Source organism: Fimicolochytrium jonesii (assembly GCF_025526975.1).
Source record: "Fimicolochytrium jonesii strain JEL569 chromosome Unknown EV422scaffold_19, whole genome shotgun sequence".
NCBI classification, from domain to species: Eukaryota; Fungi; Chytridiomycota; class Chytridiomycetes; order Spizellomycetales; family Powellomycetaceae; genus Fimicolochytrium; species Fimicolochytrium jonesii.
In genome coordinates this window covers 453,940-474,462 of record NW_026515686.1, presented here as the reverse complement: position 1 = coordinate 474,462, position 20,523 = coordinate 453,940, and the positions used below count along the sequence as shown (strand labels likewise).

The following is a 20,523-nucleotide window of genomic DNA, read 5'->3' as shown; positions in this document are numbered from 1 at the left end:
TGCAATCCCTCAAACTGGTCCTTCTGCTGCTCGCCCGCGCCACTACTCCCATCCCTCTCGGTCGAAAACTCGCTCGGGGACAGCTGCGGACTCCCCGCCTCCTCCGCGTCCCGTGTCTCCTGTCGCAGCGGATGCGGCGGATGTGTTCCCGCACCCGGAAGCGCGCCCCGCGCCCGCTCATCCTCCCCGAAATCGTAATCCAGCAGCTGCGAATTGTACCCGTCGTACCCCCCCGCGGCGGCGGGGACGTGGCTGTCGCGCCACCGGTCGCTCGCGTGGGTGTCCGTCGTGCCCCGCCGCGCCACGTCGGCGTTCGCGGTCGCGTCTGTGTTGGTGTTGGGATTATCCGCGGTGGAATCGGCGGGATCGATGCCCGCGTTGGGAGGGGCAGCAGCATCGCCGGGGGAATAGTACCCGCCGAAATAGTACTGCTGCTGCGAGAGCGGGGACATGTTGCGTTCCGCCGGTTGGCCGGTCGGGGGTGGGGGGTGGTGCAAATGGGGTGGGTACTGCCCCTGCCCCTGCCCCTGCTGCTGTTGTTGTTGTTGCTGTTGTTGCTGTTGTTGTTGGTACACCTCCTCCCCCGCATTGGTCCTCCCCAACGAGCTACTCCTCGCCAACGAGTCAAACGGCGCATTCTCATACGGCGGCTGTGCATTCTCGGGGTACTGTTGCGGCTGTTGGTTGGCGGCGGCGTTGGCGGCGCCCGTCCCATACGGCGCCACGCACGCCAAGGGAAAGGACCCCTCCTGCTTGGTCGTCATGTTGAACCCGTACCCCCACCCGTCGTCGAACTTGCATTTCACAATCACCGGGTCGCCGATATCTAGCATCAACCCCACAACCCCAAACTCCATCAGCAAAACACACGCTGGGACTAAAAAAAAAACGAAAAGAGGATGTTAAAACTTACAGAGATAGATCTCGTCGACGAGATTCGGCACGTAGTTGTAGACGACCTCCATCGTCTGCGCAATCTGGATCGGTTCCCCGACATCCTCTTTCGCGGGCGCCATGCCCATCATCGCGCCCACCGCCGCCGCGTCCATCCCTCGTGGGACGGTATCATACATCGCGGGGTACTTCTGCTCGCCGGGGTTGTTGTTATAGCCCGGCGCTTGGGCTCCGCCCGCCATCGCCGTCTGCGGGTTCCCACCGTGGTTGTATTTGAGACTCCCGTCCCGCGAGAGGGAGTTGGAATGCGCGTTGAAGAACCCTGAGGCCGCGCGGCGTTGTTTGCGCGACGTGTACAGGATGCGGAGGATGACGGCTAGGATGAGGAGCGCGGCGACACCCGCGACGATGCCCGCGATGGCGCCGGGGCCGAGGGCGGGGTCGTTGGTTGTGTTTTTCGCGGCGGTGTTGGCTGTGGAGGCTGTGTTTGTCGGTGTTACCCCTGGGGTGGTTGATGCAACGCCGGGAGGGGTGCTGGCGAGGGAGGGTACGGCAGCGGGAGCGGAGGCAGTGGCGGGGCCGAGGGAGGTGGGGACGACGATGGGTTGACCTGCGAGTTTAGCTGCGTGGGCGGCACAGCACGCATCGGTGGCTGTTGTCGGGTTGGCGCAGTACGCGGCCGCTTCAGGGTCGGAATAGAACCCGCACATGCCCCATTCCTCAGCGGTGGCTGGGACACAGTTCGTATCGCTCTTCAACCTCGACGCGAAAATCTCCGTCGACTGCCCCACCGTCCTCACCGTCGCGCCCGCGCCTCCCACAGCGGCGGGACAAACCGCGGCATTCCCAAACAACGCCTGCAAACTCGCCACCGCGGCGGCCGCTGTGCCTTTACACAACGGGACATAGGCCGTCCCTGCGCTTTTACACGCCCGGGCACCCTGCTGCGTGCTCGCGAAATCGACTAGTAGACCGCAGAGGAGGGAGATGTGGTACCGGCGGCCGGTGCCCGTGTAGCCCGGGCATGCGTATTGGGCTTTGAACTGGGAGATGTAGGTTGGGGAGGAGTCGAGTTGGGAGGTGATGTAGGATTCGAAGGTGGTGGCGGTGGTGTAGAATTGCGGGGAGGGGGGGATGGATTGGCCTGTTGGGGTGTGGTGAGGGGGATGATTAGATGGGCTTCCCTTGAACGTTGGAGGCCACACTGTTTGAGAGAGAGATGACGTACCAGCCCATGCTTTACACAACGAAGTCGGCGATATCGTTATACAACCCCCCGGCCCAATCGGACTCGGCGCAGGTGCCGCCACTCCGGGAGCCGCAGGCGCAACAACAGGCGGAACCCCCGGGTTCACAACCGGACTAGCCGCCGGCGGCAGCGGCACAACGACCGGAGGAGGGATAACCGGTCCGACAGGGACAACTGGGGTCGGGAGGGGTTGCGCGGCGATAAGGGGGAGGAGGGTCAGACCCAAAGTGAGCAGGGATGGGATCATGGTGGGCATGATGGTGTGCTGTGTTGGGAGTCGACAGCGGGGGCGGTGTGATGGGTCTGGCGAAAGAGGTGTTATCCCCCTTTTCCGTCCGTTCCTTCTCCGTCAGCAGGGATGTTAAGCTAGACCGATGCTATTCCTCCCGGACTCGAGTGGATGCGCCGTCCTTTTGCGATCACGGTAGCCGTTATCGAACGCTGACAAGGGACCCGAGCCGACGAACTCCCCTGGGGACCAGCGGTGAAGTTGCCCCGATAGTGCGCACACAGAGAGAGGAAAGAAGAAGCCTCCGAGCCTTCCGTTGTTGTGTCTAGTGCTGTATCTCTATGTCTAGTCTATGAGCCTCACCCACCCTTGCGCTTGCGACGGTCGAAGTGTGAAATTCTGCGAGTGATAATTTGCGCTGCGAGGCCGCGCGGCTCCTTCCCCTTCCCGTCCAGCTTCCCGCAGGCGACGCCGATCAACAACGTTGTAGATACTGTATCTCCCAAGTCCTTCCCCCAGGCACTCCGTTGGGACTCCGTCGTTAGTGTGGAATTACTGTATTAGTGTGGATGTGCCGGCCCCTCTTCACCGCCGCCATGTCCCACCAACATCGCCTCAACAATGAAGCCAGCCAGCCAACTTCACGCTCCAAGCCTGCCGCGATACCCACGTAACACATGTACGCGGCAAATGTAGGGCTACCACGGATCCCGAAGCCGTATTAATTACCCTGTCACGAAGGTGTGCCAAACATCCTTCCCCTTCACCACTTCCGTGGCTGATAGAGGCATTTCAAAACAATCCTCAACTTCCCAGAACTCCCGCGGCGACCGTCCATGTGAAACGCTCTTCACTACACGTATAACCGGCGGGCATGACAAAATCCATATGAAAGGACTCAAGGGGCGGTAGGGTGGTGTTACGGCTCTTGACGAAAAGGAAGTGATCACACAAAAACCCGACGAAATCCAGCGTCGAGGATGCAGCGTCGAAAACACTGACATCTTATTCGGACCTGCTCTACCCTCTCCACACCAAAAAAACCTCCTCTAGCGTATTAATGAAGGGTATACATAATATCCCGATGAAACTACGAATGGCTCCATCCGTGAACCTATGTGGCTGAGGGCCCCGGTGTTGATGCAGGTATATGCGCCCTGGCGTGGGAGGGAAAGCCGCAATCTATGACCAAGTGGACGGGTTCGGATGGTCTTTCTGGCGGCCGGTTCCAAAACTGCGGGGGCGGGGGGAATGTGTTCGAAGGAAACGCTGGGCCCGGCAGATCGATTTCGAGAGGCGCTACAGGTGAAAGGGATGGATTTCGTAGTTGGATGCATAACGGGCGGCGGCAGGTATGCTGGGTATCCCGACGCGTATCGCCACATCCCACCCGGACAGCGTCGGATTCCAGGATCTGCCCCCGTCTCGACGCAGGATACCAAGGGCTGTCATGGGTGGTCGGGGGACAATACGGGTTCTGGTCGTATTAGAGACGGCTTGTGGCCCAATGACTCCGTTCTTGTTAATGACGGTTTTGTTGTCAGTCCCGCGCTGTGAAACGAATGGACAGGATGTCATGAGTACGAACAGTTCGATAGAAGAGCTGCGAATGAAACGTCGATACATACGTGGAACTCCCCAGGGAACTCCGTTTCCCCGGCCCCTCCGCCGTCCTCAACCCCGTACTCAACCCCGTCCTCGCCACACTACTCCCTCCCGTCCGCCTCCTCTCCATCCCCTGCAACGTAAATATCGAAAACACCATGATCGCCATCGCAGCCGGCACCGACAAACTGCTCAACGTCCCAAACGAGTATCCCATCGTGTTCGTCCCGCTCGACAGCAAGTACAACGCCGCGGAGATGATGAGCACGAAGAGTTGGCCGATGGCGGCGAATTGGAACCGTTGGGAATAGAGTTTGACGTCCGCCAGGGTGAGTTTGTCGTAGGAGCGGACGAGGGCGGTGTGTTTGTAGAAGAGACGGAGGAGGAGGAGGGAGAGGACCGTGTCGAGGCAGGCTACGTACGTTAGGTAGAAGGCGTATCTAAAAGGGAACCAGAAGAATCGAGAGATTAGCGATGGGATCCGAAGCGAGGCGAAAGGTTGGATGGTGAATGGATGAATGAGCGAAGCGAAGCGATGGATAGTTGAGCAGGATGTTTGAACGACATCCTGCTCGCTCCGCTCGCTCCGCTCGCGACAAGCAGGTTGAGCTGCGTGCGCTAAGAACCGCTTCGCTATCGCTCGTGCCCGCTCACTCTCGCTCACGCAATACTCACGGATAAGAATAACTAATCAAAGGCTTCTTCCCATGAGCGCCTATAAACCACATCACAACCGAGACCGCTCCACAGATCGCGCCCAAAATCGTATGCAGCACAACCGCCACTTTCGCCCAAACCCTCGGCTTCCCCGTAACGAGTAAAATCACATCGATGCGATAACTCTGGACCAACGCCGCCGTCAAAGAAGCTGCGAAATAAAAGATCTTTGCAACGTGGCCTACATCGGGATGTCCCCAGAACTGCGACCAAGTGAAAGCGTTGACGACCTCGATCACGCCTCCACAGACAGCCAAACCCGGCATGAGGAGCGTTCCGATGTTGTAAGGCGTTCGGCGGTGGGGTAAGAAACGGTAGCAGTAGAAGGTTGTGACAAGCCCGATGAGGAGGTTTGCGAACGCGGCGGACAGGGAGAAGGCGCGGTAGTTGACGCCGTTGCAGGCGCGGACGGCGGTGTGGTAGGAACCGAGGGCGCCGGCGAAGGTGGTGTCGTTGGTTGCGGGGCCGTAGATGCAGGCGGGGTCGTCCACTAGTTGCACCATTTTGGGTACGGTACCTAGGTGATGGTGACGATATTGGCGGGTATCCGGAGTGTGCTGAACTGACTAGAGCGACTTCAGCAAGGATGAGAACGGGAGGAGAGCTCCGTCACGGACCGATATTGTGCTATTGATAGACGGGATCTGTGGGTTTTGGACAGCGCCCTGACCCTTCTCTTGAAGCTTGTAGGCGACAAGCGTGCAGCGGGCGGGGAGTGGACCCGTCTTTGGCCGATATTGCAATTTCCAGTACGTGATAACACGCAGGCGGGCGGGTCCCTTGGGTGTGCACCTAAGCCGGAGGAGCCGCGGGTTGGTCCCACGGCGGTGAACTAGAACCCCTTCCCACGCGATAGATATTATACTGTAGCTGCTCTCACCTCTCTCACAGGACCTGACACTCAGCGCTCACATTCGGGCAGTACACAACTCCGCCCATGCTTTTTCCACAGCTCCTTTTTTCAGCATTCCTTTTGGGAATGGCGAAACCACACACACCCAACTGACCTGAGACTTTGCGGGATAACTAAAACAGGTATGGGACACTAGCTGGTCTGTTGCACATTGACACAAAGGGTATGATGAAGGTGTCCTCCAAAGTTCAGAACCGGGAAGCCCATATTGACTTTGGGAATGAGTTTTAGAGAGATGCCACAGACCCCGAACCAGTTGCTCCGTGCAGCGGCAAAGGACAGGGAAACCCATGTGCTTTGCGATATATGGAATCAGACATGAAATGAGCCCTGCAACCCTTGGAAGCAAAAGAAGCAGGGGTGCTGAATCTGCGAAAGGGGAAGGCTCGCACGTCAAATGCCGGTACCACATTGTTTATGTTCCGCAACAACCAAGAGCCAAACATACAGGCAGCGGCCGACAAGCTTATTACCATTTTGCAGGAGGTGCAGATCTACACCATGGCCAATGGTGGGGCCCCAACCTATCACAGCACTGGGAAAACAGGTGGAAAGCGGTCACGCACAATGAAGTTCTTTCGATTTACTGCTGAACCAGAGGGACTTGTCCTCGCTGAGTCGGTCATCCCCTTAGCCCAGCGGGCCCGCAATGCACACGGTCAGCTCAAGGTGAAGCTTGACAAACACATCGACATCACAGGTCTTGCCTATCCTTGCCCACCTGGGTCCCACACCGACCCCGTCAGGGAATGCTACTACCCTTTGCGTCAATGTCCTAGGAGGGCTTCTTCCACTTTTGCAGGGCGCCGAAGGTTTGCTAGTAGCACGTTGTTTGGGGGTTGGCGCTTTTCAGGAGTTCTGCTTGGTAAAGGTCAGCAATCCAAATACTTACTGCCCTAAACAGACCAGCTAGCGTTGCTCCTCATACCTGGTTTAGATGTCCCACAAAGGCTCAGGTCAGTTGGGTGTGTGTGGTTTCGCCGTTCCCAAAAGCAACGTTGAAAAGAGGAGCGGTGGAAAAAGCGTCGGCGGAGTTGTCGCGGCGCAACTGCGCGAACGTACTGTATGTGAGATATACCCACGTCTCCCCCGTACCCTCAGCATGCTCTCCCTCATGGTGTCAAACTTGGCGTGACAGCTTCCGCGGCATATTCCCCCAACAACCTTCCGACAATCTCTGCAACACCCAAAGCCCGTTTGTGCAGGTATGTACTCGTCTTCTTGAGAAGATGACCGGGGCGGACGCCACGCCATCTTGCAGGGTAGGGCAATTGCAGTCGCGGTGACTGACCGCATTTCCCTTAACAGCACTTTCCCACGCCGAGCACCTTGTCGATTTCCACGGCTACTCCGAGCATCGAAATCGAACAGCTGTGGACCTTCCTTCTGCCCGAGTCGGCATAACCTGCATGAGCGGTACAGTATGTCCTGTGGCAATGTCCGATACCTGGCGGTCATGTTCTGGCGGAGCTGCGAAAGACGGTGACGAAACGCGACCTTGGGCGTCATATCTAGCTTCAGTGCGGCGCCAGCAAAGATCGACCTGGGAAGCATTCTCAGAACACCCTCGGCCCCCCCACTGTAAGAGGTTTGAGGCGATACGGAGATGAGAGTGAGCTCGAACTTTGGCCGGTATCCTATCAGTCACACCTAATCCGAGACAAAATACAATGCGAAGACGACCGTTGCAGTAAACGATTCCGCATCCAAACAAGGCGTGAGGTTGATGTGGCTGAAGGGCGTTCTTCGCTACTGATCGATCAACTGAGAAAACCTGTCGCCCCGAACAGATGTGCGATAGTCGCTCTGACCTCCCTTTCGACGCCATAGTTGTGCAGGGCTGACTTTGTTACGCCTACACCGCAATCGGATGAGGTCACATTCCACGGTCGCGTTCCAACTTGCGAAGTCACAGGTTCAGGAGCATAATAGAAGGCTTAGAAGCCAGCCGTCGGCGCAGAACCAGACGACCCCAGAGCGTAGAAGGATACCTTAAAAGCCCCCCTTTTCGCACGGAGGATGCCAGGGGGGAACGTTCTGAGCAGTTTTTCGACACAACGGAAGATCGCTTGTTGCGTCTCCTCCGGGAGCACACTGCCCACAACCCACACGGTATCACACACCGTCTGACGAGTATATGGAAACCAAAAACACCTCCTTCTTCTGATTCTGAATAAAAAGAGAATTGCCCGCAAGAAGGCCTCCCAAACGGCAACGGCGGTGCAGGCGACAAGAAGACGCGCGGGCCACAACCCCAGAGGCGGCGATGGACTGGAGAACCCCGAAAAGCAACTTTTATCCCGTCTGCAAGACACCCACATGACACGGGGAGATGGGGATGTTCACGAGGCCGACGGCGATGCTCGCAAAACCGATCGCGGACGCCCACCGGGAGAACGCTGAATTCAAAATCTGCGTACACCGCTGTCGGTGGGACCACTGGACCTGTCAGCGTAACGACTGCGAAAAATACAATCGACATAAGAACCGGCCCCCCAACCAAAAATGACTTTCTGGACGTTCCCATGTGACACTTTCACCTTTACACCGTCGGTGACGGAACAAGACGCGCGGCAACCCCCACGCAATCCACCCTATTTCTGCGCACCGCGGGCCAATGTTTCAGTCACAAAAGCACCTAAAGCCGGCCCGACAGTTTACCTCTCTAAGCAAACAGCCGATGTCCAAGAAGATCGTATTGGAACTTCCTGGCGTGAGGAAGGGTGGATCCTTCGGCTATGGCGGCGCCGGGTAGGAGGAGGGATGAACAACCTAACTGCAAAAAGACTTCGTGAAAGACATGTGGAAGCACAGCCGGCCAGTAACTTACTTTGAACGTGTAACTTACTTTGAACGTGTTTCACAGTCAACCCTCCTCCATTTCGAATATCAACTTTCCTGCGCGACACACTACTTTTTCCGATGCAAGTCTATACATTATGACAAGAGTAAGACGCCCGATATTGCACACGATCTATCGATACTTTGGACGCGTAGAACACCACATCTTCCATTCTCGCCAACATCTCTGCTGCGAAGCAGCGAAGCAGGACAAGTCCTGGGAGGAGACCACTAGCCGCGAGAAAAAAGCCGTGCGAGACATACGCATCGTCTTGGAAGCAGCAAGCGTACAGCATGCGGCCCGTCACCGCAAGCATCTGACGGTGCAAGATATAGACCTGGATATTTTGAGCGAGCCCACGGACGAGCAGTGGAAGGACGTTCACAATTCGATTCTCGTCGACACTTTCATCATGATCCGCAAGGCTCTACGCGTGGAGTATCCGTGGAGTAAAAGCCGTCTGAGACGTCAGCACCTGCTATCTTGGATGTCGGGGGGTTTCCTGGGCAACTGATGCGCGCTTCTTCGCGAACCGTCATTAAAACCAAGCGGCGCATAGCGTCATCAATCGAACGTTCGACGGTAGCGGTGGGACGATGGCCGGGACTACCTTTCGAGACACCTCGCACGAACATTTGAGTATCACGCGAACTGAAGGCCAACAGTTTGGATGCAACGAAGCTCGCTATTGCCCCCAAGGTCAAACACGATTCTACTAGGCGTTTCTCGCGGGACAGCGAGCTATGTTGCGAAGAATCCCGTCGCCCAAATCCGAAAGTCCACAAAATGACCGCCGTCGATTATTTATACGATTATCATTTTGCTTGGTGGGGCCCTGAGGGGAGGGAGAAACGACCACGCTTGCATAGGACGCAGTGTTCTATCGGTGCAACACGCTACGCACATCCTGGCCTCCATCTGATGCCGCAGAAGGGCGGGCCACACCGGAAACACAAACGTTGTCGGGGGCCTTCTGCGGTGACCTCGGCAAAACGCGTCGTTAATAGAAGCAGAACCAGTTAGGAGGTCGGGTGGAGGATAAGTTTCCACTTTTCAGGATGTCACCGTCGTCGGAGCTGAAAAAATATGGCAAGGACACTAAACGGTCGGATAAACCGTGTACATTGGAACTGGCGGTTTGGTGGGAACCGATGCCAATGAACCAGGAGAATCGGAACGTTAATCCACTACCCAACGACTGGACGAGGAGAACGAGTAACCAACCTGTGAGGTGGCCGACCTGTGTGAAGAAGATCTGCGATACGGAAAGGAATTGAAAGGTTGCATGATCGGCATGAACGGTTCAAGTCAGCGTAAAGATCCTGACATGAACGCAACGCAGAGCTGGGAAGGTTCACCGCGGCGTATGGGAATAGGAAAGGCCAGCGAACGGTTGGGATAATGCCACACCGGGGCCGCAGAGAGTGAAGAGCACGGGGGCCATCAAGGTCGGAGACAAAAACGCAGCAGCGGCCTCATCCTCCTCCAAATTAATGATCTGGCCTCTCGAGTTAGCTTTACGTTCTATCAACACAGGCTATTAGTGTCGGAACCTGGTCTGATTGGCCAATGTGGTCAGCTGCAGGCTCGTGGAGAAGCTACCAGCCATCGGAGCGCGGGGTTTCTAGCAATATTCAGGGATGCACCATGGGACGGGTGAAGCAACTTATAACATCACATTACAAAATAGAACCACAGAGCTTACAAGATATGGACCGGAGACTTTTTATTCCATAATTCGAACAACAGTAACTACAACAACAATGCGCGTCGACATCTCTGAAGATTATGTGCGAGGCGTCAGGTGCCTAACTTTTGCTGAGGGGAGCATGATCGGTCATAGGAGACGTTTGCTCCTAGTGAAAGAGGGAGGAGCATCACAAGGTCCCCATGGCAGACTCTGTTGCTGTCAGAAAAGGACAAAATGACAGAAACAACACCGGTTCCTTGTACCTTTTTGGGATGGGATGGGATTTGATGTTTGGAACAACCTCTCTCAATGTTGGCCGTGAACTAGGTACGCGCGCAAGCTCCTTCACGAGCAAGGCGAATGGTGGGACAGACTGCCCGGCGTGGCAAGCACAGGAATACTTCGACTCCATCGGCCAAGTCCGACCTTATCCGCGAAGCCATCCTTCGCCCAGCTTGCGGGATCGCGGCTGCGGACATCTCCCCAAGCGACCAGACTTTTCCGTAGTTTATTCATCTGCTTCTTTGAGCGTCGCCTTGCCAAGTCGAAGTGAACTCTTTTCGATGCAGCGGGACTCGCTCGCGCCTGATCAAAATACACCACCTGACTTTCAGTATCTGTCCTTGCCCTTCACTGTCGTCGACCCTCATAGATTGGAGTACTTCCGAAACCCCCGACCATGTGGACTCTGCTGCACAACAATGTGGCTCGGCGAGCACACCACTCGTGTTACACGGCTCGCTCCCACGGCTACATGTGGAGCGCTAACGAACCAGCCGCGTACATATGAGAAACCCGACATATAAGCCCAGGATCCATGTGATACCCGAAACCTTCTGTCAAGCTCTAGCTTCGTACTTCCCTGAGATACCTGCGTCAGTCACCGAAGGACGGCAAGACATGGCTCTTCAACCATCAGCGCACCGCATCTATCGCGCAACCATGGAAGTCATATTTGCCGATCTCCGGGAGTTTGCTCGGAACTTTGAGGTAAGCAAAGTTTACTTCTTTGCATCACAGAATCCTGAAATATATGTGACCAGTGGCTAACGCAGTGTTTCACAGCTTCCGATTTGTCCCATCGAGCCTTTGCTTCCAAAGGCGCATCGATCCCGTGCTGACTTTTCAATTTCCCCGCGCGCTATGGACTTCGTCGATGAGGAGAAACCGGTGCCCGAACTCGATATCAATGACGCCAAAGCCGCACGCTAGTAAGATGCAGTAGCGCTCACCCCAGCACAACGCCACCACATTGAATGCCTACACCCAGCAATCTGCGCAGAGTAATGCCGAGAGCTGCGCCAGCCTCCTACGCGTCTGCTAAGGACTCGACTTTGAACACACCTACGAACGTTGATGCGGATGCTTACAGCTCCGGCGCTGTCACCACATCGCGCAATTTTGATACCGCCAAGGTCTACTCACTTGTTAACATCGCTCAGATCAACGCCGCTGACAGTTACTGCTCCGCTGCGGACACCGCATACAACGGCGCCCATTCGGTCAGTATGATTTGAATCCTGTGCATTACCGCATACGACGTACTCGTGCCATGTATACTGTCAAGCAGTCACCCTGAGCGGAGCGGTCCACAGATTCGCATGAGCTTTACCCTTGAAGTGGTCGTGGGAACCTCGCGGCAAACGCCCAATCTATCAACAACGTCCTACCCAGAAACTTCTTTCGGAACCGAGCGATTTCCATCTCGGGCGCCATTTACCGGAAAGGGAAGTAATATTGACGAACCTAGAGGTCGTGGAGGTACACGCCGCTCACTGTCAGCCCGTGGAACGAACTCGATAGCATGAGGCCTAGCGAGAGATGGATGCAGAATGGTTCACATGAGAGGGGTTGATTCTTGGAAGGGACTTAGGCCAAAGTCATTTGCGAGCGACGGGAGGTGTCTTGAGATGGCGGCTGTGGCAGTGGCATCAATAGTATGTGCACGACGGTGGGATTGATACCACTATCTGTACACTACCACAGAGTGATCAGGAAGATGGACTGGGGGAGGAATCCTTCGAAGGGAGTGCGTACGGAATGTTTCCGCAAATTCATGGATAAGTGAGCGTAGATGCTGGGCAGGCTAGTCCATGCTAATGTCGATTCATTCTAGAAGGCGATCGAGGCAGAACTGAGCCTCCTGCCATTCGGAACACAGTGAAGCATTCGAAGCACGGAAGGCGACAACGGTCTCAAGCGAGCGGCTCGACAGACCTCGACCCGGAAAGGCGTTGACAGGGAATGGTGTAGTCAGATCTGGTAGATACGTCAACGTTTGCATCACGTTTCTATTTCCTCTGTACCTTCAAAAATGAACATGGCCCGGCTCGAGTCCATGTCGAGAAACAAACCCCGGACCACATTGCATTCACAGTCAGGAATGTCATTCGGCAGCACATTGACACAATTCGACAGCGCGGCGGCGGCGGGAGAAAGATCTTGCGCGACGATTCTCTAAGGCCACAATCGACGACGCAATTTTGTTTCTCTCAACTTCTCTGTGTTGCAGCAAGGACGTCTTTCGTCTACCACTCGCACGGCAAAATCAGGCAGATCCCATCTTACAGACACCCTCGACTCGAACAACAGTAACAACGCCTGTAAGTTGGTGGAGACGAAATGCACCCCCTCCAACCAAACGGAGGCGTGCTGCGATGACCGGCCTCTTCCGTTCGATGCGCAAACGGGAAACCGGCTGTCAAACGGATCAGGCGGGATGCAAGTTTTTTTTCTAGGCGGGGCCTGAATGCCAAGTTTAGGCAGCGCAGAACCGTAACAGCGTCCCCAAATGTCTCCAGAGCTCGGGCTAGACTCTGCGGTCACTCCAGTAACATCATCCCCAAGTTCAGTCTGAGCTTCTTCCAGCACCAAACTGCTGCGAAAGCTCGCCTACTGCTTTTTTTGAGGACTCAAATCTTTCGCTGTTCTGATGTAAACAACAAGGCTTTGTTGTATGCAAAGGGAGCCTCGCCAGTTTTTCCCGACTGCACTTGGAGATGGCATGCAAGCGGGGCACGACCCCAAAACCCCAAACCCGAAAAAACAATGCGCCGTGCGGGTGGGTCGGGTGCCCCTCTTATGCCTCGCCCAATGCATTCGCGGGTATAAAAGGCGAGGGATGATGGCTCTTCGAGAAACAGCAACGCATTCTTCCCCGTCTCACATTCTGATTCATCACGATGCACTTCCTCGCTACCATCGCATCCATTTTCTTCGCCGTGTCATGCGTCGTCGCCCAGGCGCCTCTCGGTGACTGGACTGGTGTGCTGTCCGTCACCGGAGCTGCCGTGTTCTTGGACGCCACGGTACAAGACCTCACCCCAACGTTCCCAAGAGCCGATGTGGTTCTTGAGTGGTCCGTCGACGATGTAAGCAACTCTTTTCTTGCGAGCAAAACCGTCATTGCACATGCCAACTGACAGCGCCATTTACCTTTCAGTGGAAGACTAGCGTAAACGTTGCTGGAACTCCTGTGCAAGCTTCCAAGACATGGAAGTGGCATGCGCCCATCACCACTCTTGACAAGCCCTTGCCTCAAACCGTCAAATTCTTCATCGTGAGTATTGCTCTCGGTTCCGTCACGCATCTTCGATAGTGTGCCTCTAACCTCGACATAATCCCTCAGCGCTACAACAACATCTACAACATCGGCAACAAGCCCGATGGCTCTTTGATCCTTCGCATTGCCCCCGCCGCCTCTTGCGGTGACATCTTCAGCACGGGAATCGTCACCATCGGCTGCACCTTCAACACCGATTTGCCTTTGACCAATGCCCGCGGACGGGTCGACCAAGGTCCTACATCTCCATCCGGTGTGTATCCTGGCCCAGAATACCGCTTGAACACATCCACTCTCGCAAACGGCCAGCACACGTTCACCGTCCAGGCCGATCTCGGGAGCAAGAAGCCCTTCGTCACCAAATCCGTGCCTTTCACCGTCGCTAACCGTGTGCGCAGTCTCGGCACCTGGAAGCCAATGCCCCCGCCGCAAGCACAGGCTATCGCTTCCATGGCCGTCGGCAAGGACGGAAAGCTGTACGTTGGATGGGACAACACCAAGATCACCCGCTACGCCTCTTTCGGTGCTGCCGCGTACGATGTTGTCTACGACTTTGGTGCGCAATACCGACCCGTCGAAGTCCGCGCCGATGAGACCGGGAATGTTTTTGCCGTGCACGGCACCACCATCTACAAGTGGCTTGCCAACGGAACACCCGATGCCGCCTTTGCCAACAAGGGTCAGCTGGATCTGACCAAGGGCCCCTACCCACTCCCGTTCTTCCAGCAACCTATTGATCTGTATGTGGAGGCCGGTTTTGTGTACGTTGCCGGACCTGATGGAAACCTTCTCCGCTTCAACGCCAAGACGGGCGCCTTCGGCGCGGCGCTCAAGTTCACCAGATCATCGCCATCCTCCTTCTCCTCCCTTCGAGGCACCCTCTACGGTCTCGGTGGCAACATCCTCTACACCATCGACGAGACCACCTTCAAGGTTGTTTCGCAAAAGACCATCGCTATGCAAAACCAGCCGCAGGGCATCAGCGTCGCTGCGACACGTCTGTACGTTTTTGATTATACTCAGACGGCGTACTACACTGCAGGCGCCGTCAGCATCTACGACATCAAGAGCGGCGCCAAGCTGACGGACTATCACGTTGGCGCTACTGGCAGCACCTCGGTCGTCACGTTGGCTGACAAGACGGTCCTTGCTGCCGACACCACTAGCATCTTTAAGCTTACGCAGAACCTGTTCTGATCTGTAGACGTTGAAAGTTCCCTCCCATATCCCTTAGACTAGCTAGTAGCGCCGAAGCCAGATGAATTGTTGAGCCCCCAGAACCCCGCGACATGCAATATACCAATAGCTGGGGGTTGGCGCGGACATCCTAATTTAATGTAGAACCCCACATAGCCTACATCGACTCTCACATTTGAGTGAATAAGATCTGCAGAGAGCAAAACATAATGGTGAATTGGGCGTAACATCAGACCGAGTGGTGACGGCTGATCAGCATATGGTGCCCGCGGATAGAGAACCGAACTGTACAAGCGAGCGTACATCGATGTTGTTTACAGGCGTAGAACACAGAGGTTGAGATGTTGCGAGATCTGAAGCACGTTAGTGAGCTGGACTCGATGGAAGGAAGGCAAACCGCGAAATCTTCTAAAAGGAACCATTCGAAGAACATTTTGGGGTGATGTGCAGAACCCAGCGGGTGGGTGTTGACCACGCACGCCGTGGAGGGGGAGATACAGATTAGCGATCTGCCCACGTACGTACCTTCCATGACATACACCAAAGCTTGGGCGGCGAAAGTGCCGATGGCAAGGTCTCCGGCGCGGGCGGCATAACCTTGGGGCGTCACCACGTAGATTCCGTTCTCCACAGCGTTCGTCTGGTGCCAGAGGAGAACCCTGTCACCCGATGCAAGCAGCACAGCCGCGTCCGCCAAGTTACCTACAGGAGACGTCAGATCAAGGTTCACAGTGGATGCCGCCCGCACGGCGGGCTTGACCACGAAACCGCGAAGCAAAGCATCCACGTACCTCTTGGTGCAGAGGGCACCAGGGGTGGCCGGATCTGCGCCGTTGATTAAGGTGCTCCCCATGAGGTCAATCACCCCGTCCCTGGTGTTTACCACCAGCGCGTTGCCCACCGCGAAGGCTTTCTCGTCGCTCACGGCGGTGCCCACTCCGAAGGGCACATTGGAAGTCGCCTGCGTCGCCTGGCATTGGCACAGCGTGTCCCCGCTATCCGTCGTGAGGCGAAGAGACCCTCCGGCGATCTCCAATGTCCCGGTCACCTTGCCAGAAAACCGGACGTTGCCTTCAAAGGACGCACCTCCAGTCGCCGTCAGGGGTCCACCTTGCACGCTCAGACCGGAATACGAAACGCAAGGTCCACCAGCGCCGGCGCGGAAGTAAACATGGTCATCCACACCCAACCCCCCTTGGCTGTGAGCGGCGCGTTCCCAAAGAGACCCCACACGCCGTCTGAATTCACCCCAACGGACAAGTTCGTCGCGCCCCCATCCGCTGACAGTGTGATTTTGCTTGAAGGTGCGAGGACCTGTAAAGCACCGCCCGTTTGGACGAGAGACACACCCCCGGACGCCAACGCCAACATCGTAGCAGTGAGGGGCCCGCCGACGGTCATTGCGCTGGTGGAGACCGCCCCTATGATTGCTAGGTCGCCGTTCAGCCGCGTCGTTCCGCACGTCAGGGCGATGTCCCCGTCCGGTGTCAGGGAGAGGTTGCTTGTCGCATGGGCGGCCAAGGTCATCCCTTGACCAGCTCCGCTGGCGTCCATCGGAACGTGGAATGTGCAGCATCGTAGGCAACCGTGAGCGAGCCGGGACTGGCGAGGAGACGCAACTGCCTGGCGACGAGCGACGCGACGGTTCCTTGGGCAGTTCCCAAGTTCAAAGAGCCGGTGGATCCCGCGTCTGAAAGCACCAGCGACCCAATGTTCATCGACGTTGAGGCGGAAACGGTATGCGCGGTGATCGCGGCTGCCACCACTTCGTCTCCCACCGCGGCGCTTCCGGCGACGTTAAGGTCATTTGCCGCGTGAAGTGCGCCGCCGTTGACATGGACAGAACCGTCTGCATCCAATACCACCTGGTCCGCGTTACCTTCGCCAGCTTGCAGGCTGAGCGTTCCTGGAACCCTCCCAGCCGTCGCGTCGCCCGTCGCGACGATGTACCTCCCATTGCCGGCGTAGCCCACCTGAAGGTAATCCGTGTCCGCACCGTACCACTGGGTGGAGCTGCCCGAGTTTCCGCTGAGCTTTTGGACGAGCGGGCCTTCGGTTTCCGTCACGCCGTCTCCCGTGATTAGCTTCGTACCCACTTGCAAGATATTCGCAGATACGTTGCCGCTGAAGGTGAAATCTCCCGTGGGGCGCAATGTCATCACCGGGACGATGGACGCCAAAGCGGATGCAGAGCCCGTGCGGATTTCAAAGGAGTCTGCCGAGGCCTTCAAAGCGACCTTCGGCAGGGTCTCGGCAGATGGCATCCCGTCCTGCCGTCGCGTCCAGCCGACGCCCGCACGGTCGCCGTTCGGAATCCCTCGATCTGGGCGCCACGCCGCGGAGGTGGCGTAGCCAATCTGCTATCGGGCCGCTGGGCCCGTCTTTGTCCGCGACGGGGTCGTGGATCGACAACTGTAGACGTCCAACTCACCCTCCGCGGACGAGATCCTGTCGCGTCCGGAACCCAAGACCAACGGAACGTGACGAATAGTCGCTCCTGTTTCTCGAAGGTTCAGCACGGTCGCCGGTGGCGCTACAAGGGTCCCGACGGACTATTTTGTAGCGTGTGACACATCTGCGGCGCAGGTCACCGTGAGCCTCCCCAGCGCTACGGGCATTTCTGGAAAGATGTACAAAGTGTTCAAAGTGACCAAGGACGAGTATCCAGTGGTGATTGATCCGTCGGCACGGAAACCATCAGCGGGCTGCCGGGATTTGTCCTGGAAACCCCCTATGCGAGTCTGCATGTCATATCGCGGGACAACGGGAAGTGGGACGTGGTGTCGTATGCGTCCCTGTCCGCCTCCGCATCGGGGGTCTTCCCCAGTGCGGCCATGACAGATGGAGACGTGTCTCTCGCCGCCAACGCCACGTTGGTGAGAAACATGGTGTACAACAACCTGACGGTGCCGGCGGGCGTGGTCTTAAATACAGCGGGGTGGCGGGTGATCGTGTGGGGACATTGACCTCAACGGGGCGATTGCGTTCAACGGTGTGAGCGCTTCGGGAGCCACGGCTGGTAACCAGAACGTCGCGGCGTTGACGACGGTCCTGGGTTCAGGATATGCAGGGGGTGCGGGACGCACGAATACCAACGGAAACGGGACGGCGGCTGTGGCAGCCACCGCTTACTATACGGCGGGCGGACAAGGTGGGGCTGGCGGCCGGGGAGGCACCACCACGACGGGAGGTGCCGGTGGGACAGCCAACGTCATCAGCGCTGTTGAAGGTGGACCCGCCATCATGGCAACGATGCCTTCGTGTTTCAATGGGCGCATTTTGCTTACCAGCATGTTGGTGTACATCACAAGGGGAACCGGAGGCGGTGGAGGCGGCTTGACCACCAACGGGGCGGCCGGCACGTCTACGTCTGGTGGCGGCGGAAGCGGGGCGGGGGTATGCATCGTTGCAGCGCAAGCTGTGACCGGGTCCGGAACCATTCAGGCGAACGGGGGCAACGGCGCGAGCGCGACGTTTGTGAGGACGTCGGGCACGGCGGTGCCCGCAATTGGCGGCGGCGGAGGTGGGGGTGGGGGTCTCGCCATCCTTCTGTATCAGTACGAATATCAATCCACAGTCGCGATGCAAGCGCTTGGAGGCGCTGGAGGAGCTGCTTACGGCGCGGGTGTGGCGGGCACAGCGGGGGCACAAGGGATGGCCTACAAAATCGCTCTCTAAGCGAGGACCAGGGTGGCGGCGAAAGGCTGTCCGGCGGACATCGTCCCGGTGTTTGTGTTCTCGGACGCCTTTGAGGACTCCAGGTCTGAAGGTCCTGTTTCCAGATCCTCCGCGCGTAAGTGGGCGGACTCAGAGGAGAGCCCTTGTTTCATGACCTGCGCGGCGTCTAGGTCCTCCGTGACATTTTGCATTCGCTGTCGGAGTAGTTGCAGCTGACGTGGCCGCGGCATGTTTATTCAGGCTGTCCCACAATGCCGCAATTCTCAAGAGTCCCTCACGCATTTCTCGTGTCTGTTCCTCCGTCGCTCTCTCAGCTTCCAACCTCGCTGTCTGCAGGTGCCCTTCCAACTCGGCGATTTTCCTTTCTTGATACGGAATCTGGGCCACCTGATTTCCTCTCAGCTCAGCAAGAGCGCCCTTGACGACCTTCAACTCCGCTTTCAGCTGGGCCAGGTCGTCCGCCATGACTTTGGCGTAGTCTTCGAGGACGGCGAAACCCAACAGGTCGTCGATGAACTTCCTCCTCGCGTCGTTGGAGCTGGTGAATGAGACGCTCTGGTTGGAGGTCAGCATCACGGTGTTCCGGAAGGTGTCGGCGTCCACGTCCAGGAGCTCTTCGATCAGCTTCTGGGTGACCTGGATGTTCCCCTTTTCGGTGTGCGCGCCGTCGGGGAACGTAAACCACAGCCTCGGCTTCTTGGTCAGAGACCTAGTTCTAGTAAAGGTGTACCCGTTGACGAAAGCGACGCTGACCTCGCAGGACGTCACCGACGGGTGGGCATGGATGACCTGATTCACGACTTTCCTCTCGTGGAGATAATCGCCCCTCGCACACGTCCCGTTCAAGCACCACAGGATGCTTTCGGACAGAGTCGTCTTCCCCGCGCCGTTGTCCCTTTGGATGACCCACATGCCGGGAGACACCTTGCTTCGGAAATCAAGATGACGGGTCCCTCTATGCCCAGGAAGTTCGTCACGGTGATGGCCTTCAAGCCGGCGACGAAAGACGGTCGCCCGCCGGCGCTGGCACCAGGCCCGAAACCCTTGATTTGATCCCGCTTTTTGGTCAAGTACGCCATGTACACGACCGGCGTCCATCCCTTTTGAAGCGAGGCGAATTGTCGAGCATAGTCCATCAGGTCGTTCCCGGTGACAGGGTTAGGAATAGGGTTACCGTTTTTGGTGTTCCCGGTCGTCCGACGAATAGCGGCAACCCCTTTCACTCGTAGAGTGCTTTGCAGTTCCCGGCGAAGGGCGTCCATGTCCCGGGGCTCCTCTTGGCCATCGTCCTTCAATTGCACCAGCTTTCCGCGAAGCCCGTCGTTCTTGACGTCCACCGCATGCCTGGCCTCCGCGACGGTGAGCTGCACGTATTGCACGGCATGCGGGTTTCGGTGAAGCGTCCAAGCGTCGGCGCTAGGGTCGTAGGCCATGAATCCTTTGTCCGAGTCGCCCGCCTCACCGAAACTCAACTGGACGGGGGAGCCGACGTACATGACGCGCCCATACCGGCCGTAACTTGCGTGGCGGTGGAAATGGCCCAGGAACACGCGTTTGAACCCTTCGAGGGTCTGGACGGTGATCTCTTCCCCTAAATGGATGCGACCGCTGGCGTTCATCAAGGCGCCGTGCAGTGAAAGGTGACCAAACATAACAGTCCCCTCCCGGTCTGATGCTGTCGGAAAGCGCGTGGCAAGGTGGTGTCCTATTTCGCGGGCTGTCTCGCCATCTGTCACAAATTCCTCGCATAGATCCCCAGGGGGCACTTGCGACACGTCTATGTCCTCCTCACTGCAAGATGCTATAGGTCTACTGCGAGATGCCAACTTTGGGTCCGCTCACGCAAACCCCTTACACGGAGGACACGTTGACCGTCGGCCATCGGAGGCGTCGCTCCGAGTCCCAACGCCGAAGCGGACCGATGAGACGGTCCACATGAGATCGCCG

At 57.1% G+C, this 20,523-nt stretch overlaps 10 protein-coding genes across 10 annotated transcripts; 4 read left to right on the top strand and 6 right to left on the bottom strand.

Moving 5' to 3' along the window:
* Positions 1 to 716: 716 nt before the first annotated feature.
* On the bottom strand, positions 717 to 2,018 carry EV422DRAFT_489051 (uncharacterized protein; the record flags this gene model as incomplete). Its single annotated transcript, XM_053067435.1, has 4 exons — positions 717 to 826; positions 914 to 1,000; positions 1,084 to 1,088; positions 1,216 to 2,018. Coding segments are annotated over 4 exons (1,005 nt in total), but the record flags the coding sequence as incomplete, so codon positions are not given.
* A 1,802-nt stretch (positions 2,019 to 3,820) lies between these two features.
* On the bottom strand, positions 3,821 to 5,197 carry EV422DRAFT_569302 (uncharacterized protein; the record flags this gene model as incomplete). The annotated part of the gene is made up of 3 exons (XM_053072753.1): positions 3,821 to 3,923; positions 4,001 to 4,417; positions 4,653 to 5,197. 3 exons carry the CDS (start codon positions 5,195 to 5,197, stop codon positions 3,821 to 3,823), a joined length of 1,065 nt encoding a protein of 354 aa, XP_052923954.1.
* A 1,137-nt stretch (positions 5,198 to 6,334) lies between these two features.
* On the bottom strand, positions 6,335 to 7,414 carry EV422DRAFT_130419 (uncharacterized protein). Its single transcript, XM_053064737.1, has 3 exons — positions 7,258 to 7,414; positions 6,536 to 7,186; positions 6,335 to 6,465 (listed from the first exon to the last, which is right to left on the bottom strand). The coding sequence occupies exons 1-2, from the start codon at positions 7,311 to 7,313 to the stop codon at positions 6,565 to 6,567; spliced, it is 678 nt and encodes a 225-aa protein (XP_052923953.1). The 5' UTR covers positions 7,314 to 7,414; the 3' UTR covers positions 6,335 to 6,465; positions 6,536 to 6,564.
* On the bottom strand, positions 7,415 to 8,370 carry EV422DRAFT_130411 (uncharacterized protein). The gene is made up of 2 exons (XM_053064736.1): positions 8,269 to 8,370; positions 7,415 to 8,207 (listed from the first exon to the last, which is right to left on the bottom strand). Exon 2 carries the CDS (start codon positions 8,132 to 8,134, stop codon positions 7,517 to 7,519), a length of 618 nt encoding a protein of 205 aa, XP_052923952.1. The 5' UTR covers positions 8,135 to 8,207; positions 8,269 to 8,370; the 3' UTR covers positions 7,415 to 7,516.
* Positions 8,077 to 9,099, top strand: EV422DRAFT_130336 (uncharacterized protein). Its single transcript, XM_053064735.1, has 2 exons — positions 8,077 to 8,358; positions 8,474 to 9,099. The coding sequence occupies exons 1-2, from the start codon at positions 8,225 to 8,227 to the stop codon at positions 8,961 to 8,963; spliced, it is 624 nt and encodes a 207-aa protein (XP_052923951.1). The 5' UTR covers positions 8,077 to 8,224; the 3' UTR covers positions 8,964 to 9,099.
* A 1,940-nt stretch (positions 9,100 to 11,039) lies between these two features.
* EV422DRAFT_569301 (uncharacterized protein) lies at positions 11,040 to 11,656 on the top strand (the record flags this gene model as incomplete). Its single annotated transcript, XM_053072752.1, has 3 exons — positions 11,040 to 11,129; positions 11,205 to 11,350; positions 11,410 to 11,656. The coding sequence occupies 3 exons, from the start codon at positions 11,040 to 11,042 to the stop codon at positions 11,654 to 11,656; spliced, it is 483 nt and encodes a 160-aa protein (XP_052923950.1).
* A 1,665-nt stretch (positions 11,657 to 13,321) lies between these two features.
* Positions 13,322 to 14,898, top strand: EV422DRAFT_569300 (uncharacterized protein; the record flags this gene model as incomplete). Its single annotated transcript, XM_053072751.1, has 3 exons — positions 13,322 to 13,510; positions 13,582 to 13,698; positions 13,768 to 14,898. The coding sequence occupies 3 exons, from the start codon at positions 13,322 to 13,324 to the stop codon at positions 14,896 to 14,898; spliced, it is 1,437 nt and encodes a 478-aa protein (XP_052923949.1).
* A 115-nt stretch (positions 14,899 to 15,013) lies between these two features.
* Positions 15,014 to 16,762, bottom strand: EV422DRAFT_130163 (uncharacterized protein). Its single transcript, XM_053064733.1, has one exon. It carries the CDS (start codon positions 16,472 to 16,474, stop codon positions 15,128 to 15,130), a length of 1,347 nt encoding a protein of 448 aa, XP_052923948.1. The 5' UTR covers positions 16,475 to 16,762; the 3' UTR covers positions 15,014 to 15,127.
* Positions 16,763 to 17,732: 970 nt separating this feature from the next.
* Positions 17,733 to 18,576, top strand: EV422DRAFT_569297 (uncharacterized protein; the record flags this gene model as incomplete). Its single annotated transcript, XM_053072750.1, has 2 exons — positions 17,733 to 17,849; positions 17,926 to 18,576. The coding sequence occupies 2 exons, from the start codon at positions 17,733 to 17,735 to the stop codon at positions 18,574 to 18,576; spliced, it is 768 nt and encodes a 255-aa protein (XP_052923947.1).
* Positions 18,522 to 19,795, bottom strand: EV422DRAFT_130180 (uncharacterized protein). Its single transcript, XM_053064734.1, has one exon. It carries the CDS (start codon positions 19,672 to 19,674, stop codon positions 18,706 to 18,708), a length of 969 nt encoding a protein of 322 aa, XP_052923946.1. The 5' UTR covers positions 19,675 to 19,795; the 3' UTR covers positions 18,522 to 18,705.
* Positions 19,796 to 20,523: the final 728 nt, after the last annotated feature.

What these genes read in the sequence shown, in the direction of transcription:
- EV422DRAFT_130419 (XM_053064737.1), bottom strand. Translation starts at nt 7,313, where the DNA reads ATGCGGAATCGTTTACTGCAACGGTCGTCTTCGCATTGTATTTTGTCT. An exon ending in TGTATTTTGTCTCGGATTAG is followed by an intron (nt 7,187 to 7,257) that starts GTGTGACTGATA and finishes AACCTCTTACAG; the next exon opens with TGGGGGGGCCGAGGGTGTTC.
- EV422DRAFT_130411 (XM_053064736.1), bottom strand. Translation starts at nt 8,134, where the DNA reads ATGGGAACGTCCAGAAAGTCATTTTTGGTTGGGGGGCCGGTTCTTATG.
- EV422DRAFT_130336 (XM_053064735.1), top strand. Translation starts at nt 8,225, where the DNA reads ATGTTTCAGTCACAAAAGCACCTAAAGCCGGCCCGACAGTTTACCTCT. An exon ending in TTCGGCTATGGCGGCGCCGG is followed by an intron (nt 8,359 to 8,473) that starts GTAGGAGGAGGG and finishes CGTGTTTCACAG; the next exon opens with TCAACCCTCCTCCATTTCGA.
- EV422DRAFT_130163 (XM_053064733.1), bottom strand. Translation starts at nt 16,474, where the DNA reads ATGCTGCACATTCCACGTTCCGATGGACGCCAGCGGAGCTGGTCAAGG.
- EV422DRAFT_130180 (XM_053064734.1), bottom strand. Translation starts at nt 19,674, where the DNA reads ATGGACGCCGGTCGTGTACATGGCGTACTTGACCAAAAAGCGGGATCA.